We start from the raw sequence: 13,983 nt of genomic DNA on the forward strand, positions 1-13,983 counted from the left end.
GCAAATCGAGTTGGAATTTTCAAAGTAGATGGCAAAACATTGAAAGGGATACCTTGGGAGTTTGTAAGAAGACGATTTTCTGAAATTTGTCTTCTTAATTAGCTCTCTTGGCCTTAATAAGAAATTGCAGAGATAATAATTTCTGAAGTTATTCCCCTTTAAAGCAGCCTATATCCTGGCATGCTACAAGACTTCAGCTTCTATTTAACGTAGCGTGCAGTTTGCTGTGTTCGCGTTCTGCTTCTCAGAGGGTTTTTAATTATTCGTGGTCCGTGTTTCTTTTCGGAGATTTCCTTCTCGTTCGTTCCGCGGCCCGCAAAAAGTGCTGGGAATAGCGAAATGTTATTGCACGAGTAGACTTATTACTCGTAATGATCGCGAGCAAGTCAAAGAGGTTCTCCAAGATCGGGGCTTTGAAGCCCGCAGGGAGAGAGCTTCGGGTTGCGAAAGCTAGAATGGACCAAGCGCAACTCGAAACGAAAAATTGCAACTCCTCGGCGGACGTCATCCTAAATAATTATCGAAGACTATCGTTTCGATGACCTCTGAAGGAATTTCTCCGTGAGAAATTGGAAACCATTACCTTATCCGATATTCGATTAAAAATGTCATCGATCAAAAGCTTCACCTTCATTACGCTTCTCGGAAATGAAATTAAAAATTGAGTCCCCGATTTATCAGTCAAAAAATTAATGAGTCACATTTTTCAGTCTCAGAGTACGTCTCGTGTTCGTGAAAAACGATGGCCGAATACAGCACCTAGCCCATGGAAATTAAAACAACCCTAACTCCCTGCCAGACGAAGTCAAAAAGAATTTCCTGGCACGTCGCGTGGAAACTGGCCTTAAGGTCTCGCCGAGGCATCGCGTTGATGAGCTGAAGCGGCAGTATATTTCCTTAACAGGCGTAGAGGGAGACGCCTAGGAGAAAGTTTTCCGGGGGTATCTTTCAGGTGGTACACTTTGGACGCGGTGATGTCGGTGTGGCCGTGCCGGTGTAAGTTTCACGTGGTCATTAATTAAGAATTCCGGGCCGAGCAGCTAATTTTTCGTTTATAGCTTAATAACTCGCGACTGTCGGCCGGCCGGGGGTCGATTTATGAATACGGCGGGCTCAGACCCCGGCCGGAAGTTCGCCACGTCCGCGTACCGGCCATGTTCCCGGCTACCGTTGTCGTTTACCTTCCGAGTCGAAGTTTTCATTAGCGGCGGCTTACGAGGCGCTTTGTAAACTCCGTTGCGAGAGTTTTTCGTTGGAGTACAGGGTATTTCGTTTTAATTTAAACTCGCTGCTCTTAAAAATATCCCCGCAACTTGGCAGAAATATCTTCTCCCTCGGTACCGTGTTCGTATTTTCCGAAATTCAGGATTCTAGAGCTCGAGTGCAGGCGCGAAATAAACCTGGTTTCCTGTGGCGTGTCGAACACTCCAATCATCGCGTTCCTTATGCATGCCTAGTTACGCGCGTGACAATAGACCCATCCGGTTCACGGATCGTTTTGACAGAGTAGCGGATTGAAATTTGGAAATAAACTACTTTAGAGACATGGGTGGTGGTTAAATAATACTAACTGTTTATTAGTAATAAGGATAATAATACAATATGTGGTGACGATTAAGCCTACGAATGTAGATATATCATCTACAACTACAACTTAAGATTACAACACGATTCGACAACGCAATTACAACTCAGCCCGTTACAACTAAAATACAACTGAACAACTAATAACTCTGCTCTGATCACTCTTCCCAAGAACTCTTCCCAAAAACTCTACACAAGAACTGTCCGCTAACCACTTTTGTCTTCCTTTATATCTTCACCAAAAGCCTCCCATGCTATGGGCCTGACCATATTCCAAACTAGAGTCACCTATACACGAGGTGAAAATCCTGCGATACTACACTACCTTTTGTATTTAAATATTATACGTGCATTACAAATCGTTACTCGTCAGAGATTACATTTCCTGTGGCTATAATCAATGCACGGCACTCGAGGATTCCAAATACAGTCGATGATTGTAAATTTGCAAATACAGAAACGAATGCATAACGTTTTCGTCGATCCGATATTGTTGTTTAACCGAAATACCGAATGTTTTCGTTGGCCCGCGAGTTAAAGGGGGAAGTTTCTGGTTAATTATCGAAATCACCAGGCCGAAAGGGCCGAAACACGGTCCCTATAGAAACTCTGTTCGAACAGCGGATATAATTTATTCAACATCGCCGTGATAATCGTTCATTGTTCGTCGGTTTCGTTTCCATAATTCATTAACCATGCGCTAAACGATTGATCGTGTAATTTATCGTCTCGTTAGTCAGACATCGATGCACACCGTTTGCATGGCAGCCTAAGAATTGACAGAGCTCGTCCGAATGGTGGGTGAGAATTTAACACGTCGAGTGCTACTATCCCTGGGGACTGTCAGCGAACTTTTCGTTTAATCGACATCGGTGCTTGAGATCGGTATTGTCAAGGGTTAAATTATTAATGACGATTAATATATCGTCAAATACTAAATTCCCTCTGCTGAAGTAAATCTTTACACTTGCGTGGCTTCTTCTGACAGATCTTCTTGGTGATCACCTTTTCACCTTTCTGGTATTCTCCAGCTCGTTATCTTCCGTTTTTAATTTATATATTCTTGCATTGGCTGCACCAGTCTCACAGTCCAAAGTGAAACAAAGTAATCTTCTGTTCATACTCTTCGGCATACTTGTGCGCTCGACGTCTAGTGCTCACTCGCTGCTGTCTTAACGGAAAGTATAGTAAAATCGGTACTGCGCTCAACCTGTTAAAAATTCCTTATCGACCAATCGGGATCGCTAGACTCGAGCTGTTATTAGCAAGGCGATACCTTTACTCGCTGCACGATACATTTCCAGGAGACGACGAAGACTTGAGCAGCAGCGGTGGCGCGTTGCTTTCAGACGAAATGAAATCTTCTCGCAAGCCAGCCGAGCCTGAAAGAAGCATCCGCGTGATCCTATATGCGGCCATGTAGTTACCGTTCGCTTTCAACGCTGGAACAAAATCTCGCCGCCCGAGTTTTCCGGCTTACCTATCCAATCTGAGTGGTCTTTTCTTCGGTTAAGCCGCGTGCACGTATCCGTCGTTGTGCGCCTCTGTCTTTCCACCGGGATAAGGGGTGCGACGGGGGTGGCAGGGGGATACCCGTCGAAAGCTCAAAGAATCACTTTCACGTACACGGATGTCCGCATTACGGTTACATGCACCGGTCGAGCGGCGAGCATGCTCGAAACGGAAGTAATATCGCGTGAGCCTAGGATCGGACGAAAATAGAAATTGGGTCCTGGACAGTGTCCAAAAGATCCTGTTAGGGGAGCCGGCGTGGATCCGACGTGTTCTCTTTCTTCTCGCTCGCGTGAATATGCGAGCAGGAAAGAAACTGTTTAACACTTGACCCGTTAAAACGTACGTACATAGGCTTGCTAGACACGGTGATGTAACGAGGTCCTGGAGAGGACCATCGAGCAGCATCGAGTTTCAGACGTCTCCTCGATGGAGAGCAAATGGGAAAGGGTTAAAATATATTACACGGAGTGACGTAATATGAAATGGGAAAATTGTATTAACTGACATAAGACACGCAAGAGAAATTCTCGAATAAATAATTTATGTAGGAAAATTCGTATATTTTTCGGGAAAAAATGAAGATAAAATAGTAAATTCAATTACTTAGGTAAAAATTCGAATACGTAATATGAAATGGGAAAATTGTATTAACTGACATAAGGTACGCAAGAGAAATTCTGGAATAAATAATTTATGTAGGAAAATTCGGATGCCTTTTATAAAAAAAAATAAAGATAAGATAGTGTAGAGATGGGGGGCGCAACAACAACACACGAATAATACTAAAACTATTTATTTATTAATCCTAACAACACGTTTATATTCGCAACACTAATACACCTTTTTTCACAACTCTCTCTCTCTGTGCCCTCCTATACTACACGTACCGCGACCGACTCCACACCCTCTCTCTGTCACTGACTGACTGCCTGACTGACTGTCTCCACTCACGCCCTTGCATCCCTATTTAAAACCATCCATTCTATCCTCTTTCATACCTATTCTCTCTTTCCAATCATACTTTCCCACGCACCCCTCGCAATCTTACCCTCAGCGGGTCACTCAGCCCAAACACTCGAACGCATTCCTAAAGCCACTCGATACATTCATAAACATCCCGTTCACACGATCCTAGCGCACGATCATTCATCCTTTCGCACGCACTCTAGATAACACTCTCATCCCGCGATACCACAATAGTAAATTTAATTAGTTAAGTAAAAATTCGAATACGTAATATGAAATAGGAAAATTTGATTAATTGGCATGATACAGGTGCGAGATGAATTCTAGAATAAATAATTTATATAGAAAAATTCTTATATTTTCCGGGAAAAAATGAAGATAAGATAGTAAATTTAATTAGTTAGGTAAAAATTGGAATTGCTAAGAAATGGTCGCCGGGAAATGTATCTCGAATACGTCTAATTGTACGGGACAACCAGGTTAAGTATCCCTCGCTTGAGGTTCAAGAAAAGGATAGGTGGCCACACTCGATACTTTTCACGAAGATGAAAACCCTATTCGAAACCCCTTTTCCTGCGTCTTCGATTTCTTCGAGTACCCAGGTTGTCGGCAGCTGGACTTAACGCGACCAACTCCCCCGTTGGTCGAGCACCTGACACGGACCACGTTCATCCAATGGACACCAGTGGTCAGTCAGTGGTCCAGTAGTGGTCGCTTTCTTCAAAATTGTTACTGACGGCCACTCCGCTACTGTGGACGTTCGTGCACTCTGTGGACCGCGTTTCCTACCCTGTGGTCGGTTAATGGTCACTTTCTACAAAATCATTCCTAGTGACTGTCCAACTACCCTGGACATTCCTCGGGGTCTCCTGTCCGGTCCAAGTGGACAGTGCCCTTCTCGAATAAGTGATAGTAAATATTCTATCGCTGCCACGGTCTTGCCTTTGGCGATACCCTCCCGAGGGTGTGTATATACTCTCCCACCGTGATGAAATTGCAACTTTAAAAAGTTTGCCACATTCGAGGTAGCAATTCATACCAGAGGTGGACGGGAGAGAGACACACTCTGGCAGCAAAGCAAACCAACCTTCGAGAAACGAGAAGTTGCCAGTGATAAAAAATAACACAAGGACGCGGAAAAAAGAATTCGACGCAAATGTGTGTGCGGCGCACAGGTACGGGAGAAAAAGGGGGCGTTGCATGTACAAAAAAGCCGCTTAATAGAAGGTTCCCAGCCGTGGAAAGCTGTACGAAAATAAATTTTCTACGATGAAGGTAAAAAACAAACGCGGCGGTGCCAAAAAGATAACTCCGGTGACAAATAAACGACAGAACGTGGGAAAAAAACAAAACGAGTAGGAAAATGAAACGAAAATCCGCGGGATTAAAAGAACTTGATAAAAAAGCGATTCAAACGCGTGGAAAAAGGAAATTAAAAACGGCAGTGCGGGGACGTTGAAAAAATAATTCCGGTTGTTAAAAAAGTTGTAGAAAGGAGAAACAAAATTTTCAAGGCCAACACGCGTCGACGCGATGCGGAACGCGATTAGTGGCCAACGAATTACGTTATAGGAACGGATTCAAATAGTACACCGGGAGTAGCAACTGCAGCGAATCAATCGCGAATTAACTTTCCATCGACAATCGGCGGGATTTACCGCGCACATGCATCCAAACTACGTGACCTACGTGACTTTCCTCGGTGACACCGGCATCGCGAAAATGTCAAGTGCATCTTGGATGCCGGGGTCGCCATATCGCGAAGAAGCATTCGCTGGAACAAGGTCAGGGTCGCGATCCTCGCGATCTCCATACCCGCGGGGAATTCTTAATTATTTCGCAGCCGCTGAAAACTGCGTCGCATGCCAGGCCTGACGACCCTCGAACGATAAAAATCCGGCTCTTCTGTTCCGCTTTTACCTTCGTGCACCAAGAGGCATTAGACTGCCGCGAATATGTCTCGCGATAATGGCCGGAATTGAATTTCCGCTTCAGCCTCGAGTATCCTTTGGCTGCCTAATCGGCTTTCCTCGCGATCGCCTCGAACACGGAATGCACAGTCGTACCTGCGTCACGGTTTAAACCGTTGCGAACACGTACCCGCGGAAATAATGCCGACGACTCGGTGTTACGGTGTTATTTTTTTAAATGTCATTTTATATGCCCCTGGGAGAAAAAGAAGAGGCCTGGGAGTTCGGGATGTATCGCGCGGAGAGAGAAAAATAACCGCGATTCAGGTCCACCGAGCCTCTTGTCGCGCGTGTCGTTACGAGTAACGATATGCAAATAAGGTGCATCGCCTGCACTTAAGCTGATTTTATATTGTCCTTGATACCTCGAGCGCAAGTGATGCTTCTGTTTACCTGTGGAAAGCTGAGAAATGGGTACTCGTGAGCTCGAAACGGTGTAATATTCTCTTTTATCGCGAACATGTAAACAATGGGAATAGAAACGCGGCTTAATAGGGAGCCGGCAACTTTGCCTTTATTCTTCGTTAACTACTTTGCTCGTTATTCTACTTTGCTTCTTTGTTTCTGTATGTTGCTATTTCTTTCCTGCACACAGAAATGCCAGTGTAACAAACATTACAGGTGACAATTAACAATTAAGGTGAAACTACAAATCACCGAATACTTGACACGTTTATGGTACAGGGATTAAATCAGTATTCAAATTGGGAAATGATATTGGGTTAAAAATTTTATGTAAAATCCGTGGGAATAATATTTCCAGAATAGTGGTAGTATTTGCAGAAATTGTTATATACCGGAAACATAAGATAATCGTAAAACGAGCCTCGTCATTCTTAGCCTGGAATTGCAATTGGCAAGCTGAGCGTTGAGGGTGCGCCTTAAAACCTGCAAGTAGTACACACGCGTGCCGCGAGCGGCGTGCTATTAATTACGTGCTTCGGCTGCGTAGGATTTACGTTGCAGTCGGCATAACTCGTTAAAATTTCTCATTACCGTGTCGTTCACCCTCCGACAGTGATAATTACCGCAACTTAGAATCCGACCCTCGCCGTCGCGCCTAAGCATGCTTCTGCCCTTCATCTCGCCATGAAATCGGCTCGAAAGTGAACTGAAATACGCTGAAAAGGATAAAACGGGTATAATAAACACTATAAACGTAACGAGGGATTAATAGAAACAGACGAGTGTTAATGATAAGACCAGATAAGGATAAAATAATTTTCGGGTTTTTAGGTTAGGTTTGATATTCCATATACGACTCCGGAATTGGTGTTCTTGGACCGTTTGCACGATTAAGGAGAAAACCAAGATAATGGCGGACGTGCTGCGTGCTATCGCGATCACGGAACAAGTAATTGCGGCATAAAATGGCGTCGTTTCGTATTAACTGTTCTATTGTGAACTTTGAAATTGGAAATTAGTTGCTCGTGGTAATCGACAATTGTTTAACCATTCTCGAGCATATTATGGCGTTCTTTGTTCGCAAGATGGTTTTTCCTGTAATTTTACGGGAACAACGGAAGAAGGGAAGCATACACAGAGAGACTAAGATGCGTATTATACAATACGTAAGGCGTGAACGGAACGGACAGGTCGAACAACCGTTAGCATCGTGTTCGCTCGATATGTAAGAGGACCAGAAACTGGGCCTCACGGTTCCCCGTCGGATCTCGTCTGAAGCCAAACGCACACGCCCCCGGTGCGTGACAGATTCAAGCGGCTACCATAGTAGAGCCGAGCTGCTGGCACATAGTCGCAAATCGAAACCACTCCCGCGGCTGTGCTTGGCCGGTCAGGTGGATGTAAATGAACAGGCCGCCAGGCGTGCAACGATCCGAGATCTAGCGGCCTAGAGCGTGGCAACTGGGAGAGGATTTAGACGCAACACGGCCCTCGGCCAGGGCAACCCGACGGCCTGTCAGACGCAAAAAGTCCTCGTTTTCCGTGGCCACATCGCGCGTGGGCGTGACAATTGGACGTAGAACCGAGGAAAATTATCTGTCGGCTCCCCTAGACAATGGTAGCCACGGAAAGTCTTATCGTGGGCCGGTCGCGTTACTTACGACACGTCCAATGGTCCCCTTTGTAGTTTCTGGAAGCTCGTAAACTTGCTTTTTCTCTGCGGGGCCTCGCGTGGCGTTCAATTATTACCGGACATTCGCTATTCGCGAGGTCTGGCCACGGCATACTGGCGAGAAAACCGAACGAAAATTTACGAGCGATCGCAGTAAGCCAAAACGACACGATCGTAATCGTGATATTTGTTCGAAGGTTCGATTGCGGTAGCGGAGTCGGCACTGTCAGGAGCACGCAAACAGTCAGGCTGAACGAATGGAACACCCTGACCGTCTACAGGCACCGATGGGACGCCTGGATTCAGCTGAATCAAGAGAAACGCGTGGAGGGAAAATCGAAGGTAAGAATGAATTCGACGATCTTCGACTGCCTGTAAGTGGTGGCTAAAAAGAAACCATCGATTATCGCTGGCACGGGAATAGATTCGACGACGTGCCGTGCAAGTACTTAATCGTGACCCCACGTTCGAATTAGAATTATCGCGATTTATGGGGAGCGGAATTGAAATCGATGATCACCGTTCCATAAGACACCTTCCACGAATGCTTCCGTGAACGTGGTAATCCGTGACACTGGAAATTCGGCTGTTCGAAAATAATTATTAAGGTAGTATTAATAAATAAGGCACGTTTCGCGAGATTAACTCACCCCAGGATCATTCGGCAATCGTATATTTTAGCAGGAATAAATTTTGCAAACGAAATATCCCGGTTAAAATATTTTACGACCGAGGCAAGTTTTAACGAACGAAACTGCATTTTTCGTCTGGCTAAAAATTCACGATTACGACTAATTTCCATTCGCAGATGTACTCGATTTGTGCCGGATTGTTGCACAGCAACGTTCGCATATAAATTCGTTTTCTTTGGCGTAATTTTCCGCCGGTTAAAAGACGGCGCTCGCTTAGACCTTTCCCTTTAAAATTCCGGCTCGGCTGACGTCTTTGGTGGAGAGACGAGCAAATCTTTTCACCACTCGCCGTGTATTCTTGCCTTGGTGCACGCCGACGCCATCGTTATTCACCTGCATGCAATTCCATCCGCGATACACGTGCCCGTGGAACGTTATTTTCCAAGGAAATCGTCCGTTTAACGACCGCCACACGATCCGCCATTATTCCTCCAATTAGGCACGGGACCTCGGTACTAATTACCTAATTTCCTTACTCCATCTTTCTGTCTCTTTCTTTCTCTCGATTAATTAAAACATATGTCCTGAAATCGTTTCCACGGCGAATGTAGGAATAATATAAAAATTGGTGAAAATTAATTAACGGTTGCTTTTCTAACGAATAATTATTTCGCTTTCATTCGTGTTCTTTTTAATTCAATTTAGCAGAGGATATTCCTTTGCAATTTTTCGAGGAAATTCTTACTGCTTGCTCGAACAGTATAAAGATATCGCGAAAATTAGAAAAAGCACAGGAACGAAGCATGACAGAATTTTTCTCGGCTCCCCTTTCACGGCCATTTTTATTTCCCCTATTTTTAATTTTAATTGGGAAGCCCGCTCGGCATTTCGAGAGGGGTAGTTTGTCGCTTAGTCGCGAAATACAGGGAGAATATAAAAATTGGCGACATCGAGGATGCTGCGTGTTTCTCTCGTCGTTTCGCTGGCCCATCGGTTGGTAATTGCTACAACAATTCGTTCGACGAATTGACAAATTGCCTCTCTCCTCCCGAGACTAGTTTCATAGTTCGCGATTAATATTTCATTGTCAGTATCTTCATGATAGCAAAGATGCACCGTTCCCGGCCTGTTTAACAGGTCAGCACCCCCGATTCGAAAAGGCAGGAAAATAATTCCGTCACTGTAAATGAACTTCGGGGTATCGAATTTTCCACAAAAACAGGGACACGGCTCCGCGATATTTCTGCTCCATGCAAACGCAATTTCAACGGTAAAAAGAGAACGAAGTATAAAAAGGCAGATATGATATATACATGGCGTTTGAAAGAAGCCGCGTCGCGCGAAACGCGTCTCTCTAAAAGCACCGAAGGAGAAAGAAGAGAAACGGGTCAGGAGTGATACACAAAAGGAACACAATGGTCCTTGGCAATCCTGCAAAGAGGGATAAATAACCGTCGATCGACCCAGAAAAATAAGCTAATTACAACCCCGTAAAGCTGGCAAAGGTATATATATATATATACACGTACATGGACATAATAAGATATCCTTTGCAGTGTGCAAAAGGCGTGGTGGAAAGATGAAAGAGTCGGCAGAGTGGAAGAAGACAAAAGTGGTCGATTTCATCGGCAGGGAAATTGACTTACGTTGAACTTCAGCGTAAAAGGCCAGCCTCGTCGTTGTGTCTGACTCGTAAAATAGGAAAAAATGGAAGAAAGGAAAAGTAGAAGAAAAGATGGATGAAGACAGACAGGCGGAGTAGGAAAAAGGGAAAAGAAGAGGTGGTCGGTGGGACGGGGAGAGGCAGACTGGGAGAGACCGGGAGTGAAAAGACGGGGATAAGGGGTGCAGAGGGAGACAAAAGTAACGTTGACCCCGTGCAGTCGCGAAAACCCGTGAAGCACGGAATAAAACCGAGACGAGTAAGTGCCGGAGCATGATTAAAACGGGTGCACTGTAGCCGAACAATGGCCGGCGCCGTGTATGCGTTTGTTAGGGGTGGAAAAAAAGATCCTGGTACGGTGCGCGAAAGACATTCACGGGGACGACACGTCAAAGATTTTCCGGTGTTTGCGTCGGAACAGACAGACACACCGGGCTCGGGAATATTACTTTCGACTCGTTTGAAAGCGACAGCCCGCGAATTACGCGGCCAAATGGAGCGTGAAAACGAGTAGCTGCGCGACTTTCGCGGCTCGCACGCGATTCACTCTCGCGGACGTCCCGAAAGCGTTTGATCGGTCGCCAATTAATGGCCACGTTTAACGCTTCGACAATCGCTGGAATTATGAAGGAACCCTGCCTTTGTGCCGCTCGTCGAGTCGTTTTAATTCCATACGATGCGCAAAGGGGGTCGCTATAACGGCTTGTTAATCCAAGGGGTTAATTAATGGACTGTTTTCTAACTTCTGCAAAGTTCGCGCTTTTCCAACCGAACGAACTAGATTGGTAGCTATCGATGGTTCCTTTGACACGAATTATTATATTCGTGCGGGTCATCGGTGATCGATTTAACAAACTCCGAGTCGGGTATTTCATTTTGTAGGATTATCGGTCGACGTTCGTCGTTTTGCCGCGAATAAAATATCGTTCCAAAAAATAGACACGATCTTGCAAATATCGAAGGTCTCTCGCGTTTTTAGAAATGATCAAGATATTCCAGGTAATCGATATTTTCGGTGCACCTGTGTTGCGGCAATAACGAAGATGAGTGCCGCCTTACCGTCCTTCTTGGGGATCAGAATTATAATTCGTTTCAATACAAAGACACGGACTGCGGACTACATTACCTATAACCAGACCCAACAGACAGGACACATGTGTGACTGATCCACCGAAACGTTAAACAAACATCCACGCATAAATCATGACCAAATCAATACCGACGGAAAACTTCCCTGATATTTTTCCACTTCGAAGTAGAAGGTCCTTCCAATCAAAAACTCCATCTTTCCTTCACACACACCACTCCAAACCAATCAACACAAACAACATCAACGCGAGGAGACACCAAACAGAACAGGGCTAGACGAGGTGGACGCTAGTTAGAATTCCAAGACATCGCATCAGACGAAAACTAGAATTCAATTACTACACACCAGAAGACGTAAAACAGAAGGCGAAGACACAAACATACATCTACATTAATCATTCAAATCGTATTCATCGGTGTAATAAAGTATACATGAACAAACTGCTCTATATTACACACCCAAGTGCACAGTATCTCGATAAGTTCGGCATACTAGGAGTAGGCAACCACCAGGACAAACCCACGACTGTCTTCGTGCAACACTCTGTAGATGTCAATGATATCAGGTTTTCAATCCCTCTAGTATTAAACCAATCATTAACCAATCATCCAAATCGTAATCATCGGTGTAATAAAGTGTACATGAACGAACTGTTCCTTGTTACACATCCAACTGTTCAGTATCTCGATAAGTTCGGCATACTAGGAGTAGGCAACCACCAGGACAAACCCACGACTATCTTCGTGCAACACCCTGTAGATATCAGTGGCATCAGGTTTTCAATCCCGCTGGTATTACGGTAACACCGTAAAGTACACACTATATATTCTAATTTCTCGTGATAAAATAAGCGAGGGAGCTCCTCTGGTACCGCGTGCAAGACGTACTTACCAAAGTCTCCTCATCGAAATGTTGCAATGTTCCTCGATTGCGATATATTCGCCTTGTCTTAGGACCAGGAATATTCTATTCAAGTTTGATTGCGGTATGGCGCAGCACAGCGATGCGCGGTAACATGTAGGTGTACAATTAAGTCGTGGAAACTACATCCGAGGTAATTAAGGGATCCGACGCTGGTTAGCGTCGGAGCGAGAGAAAACTCTATTTGCAAATCAGTGCCGCAAATTTATAACAATTACGTTACACGCTGAAACAGAGACGCAGAACGAAACGCGAGAAGTCGAGGTAACTATGTGAAAGAAAGGATCATGCGAATCACGAGTCATCGGGATAATTTCCAATTCCAAAAACCACGTTCGCTCGTTAAACCTTACTCGATCCTCCAATAACGAAGCTCGACCAATGTCCATTATTTTTCCTCGCTTTCTTTCCATTTTCTTTCATTTTCTTCATTTTTCTTTGCTGCTGTAACGGTGCAAAATTAACATGGTGCACGCCACGAAATCTCCTTAGATCGCGTATCGTGCCACGTTAATACGTTCACGCGAGGGGTTCATGCATTTTCATCCCCCCTCGGTTACATTTATGGCCCACGGTCAGACATATAAAGACAGATGGCCGGCCTTGCAAGCGATGAATAATCGAACCACGCCCATGGAAGCAGTCACAGTGTGGCGTGTAATCGGTAAAATGCACCGTTACCTTGTAAAATTTGCCCCATAGTTTGCTCGATTAAGGAAATTCACATGCCGCGATGTCGCGTATCCTCGGAGCTTATCGATTTTCGCCTTTATCCCGGTCTACGGAGGGCTAATTTCAGCATTAATTCGCGTACAGCGGTATAATGAAACTGGGCCGTTGCGAGATGTTTGTCGCGTGTGCTCGCTTTTTGTGAAAATTATCATAACGCTTTCGTAACGTAGCAGACGAACCGGAGATCTCGGTTGATTAAAGCCTCGGAAGCTGGCGCCGCGTGCTATTTCTCGGCCTACATTTCGGTAATTTATTCCGCTTTAACCGCCATCTACCTTGTTATGAAAATCTTCAATTTTATAATACTGTAGGATACCATTTTGGGAAAGAAATCGCGCTTTTATTTTAGAGAAAAGAAATTATAAACCGATCAATGACCCGCATGACATTTTCTAGAAGCAAATGGAAACAGTTATGGGAGGCGATTTTTGGTAGCAGAGTTAAGTTACGTGGTCTCTACAGGAGGGTGAAACATAGATTAACAAAATCGTAATCGTCACGGGAAAGAAATCGCTAATAGACTAAATCATATCAGTCAATTAGCGATTGGAAAAGGCACGCCATCGAGCTTTGCGAAAAGCATGAAAACAGAACCCTTGGCGACACAAGCTGAGTCCTTTACGAAGAAGCATTGAAAAGTCTTCATAGAAATAGATTGTGACCAGCACAGGTTTGAGTCGTTCAGTGCCAGAGTTAGTCAAATTAAAATGTGTTTCCGAGTGTTGTAGTTACGTTATTTTAGCGTTCTTTTCTTGAGTTAAATTAGTTTTCCGTGTTTATTGTTCCTATTATCCTGTTCTTATTATTCTGTCTGTTTTCGGTGTATCAAAACC

General features: G+C 44.6%; 1 protein-coding gene across 1 annotated transcript in view; it reads left to right on the forward strand.

Moving 5' to 3' along the window:
* The window catches only part of LOC108551044 (pikachurin), a gene marked incomplete at its 5' end in the record, with an annotated part of 62,635 nt that overhangs the window by 2,650 nt on the left and 46,002 nt on the right, over window positions 1-13,983 (forward strand). The window contains one exon of the mRNA XM_017905047.1: window positions 8,310-8,454. Coding sequence (XP_017760536.1) covers window positions 8,310-8,454 — 145 coding nt within the window. The remainder of the gene's footprint in view (window positions 1-8,309; window positions 8,455-13,983) is intronic.

The sequence above is a fragment of the Eufriesea mexicana genome, unplaced genomic scaffold (assembly GCF_001483705.2).
Source record: "Eufriesea mexicana isolate 0111107269 unplaced genomic scaffold, ASM148370v2 scaffold4744748392, whole genome shotgun sequence".
Taxonomy (NCBI): domain Eukaryota; kingdom Metazoa; phylum Arthropoda; class Insecta; order Hymenoptera; family Apidae; genus Eufriesea; species Eufriesea mexicana.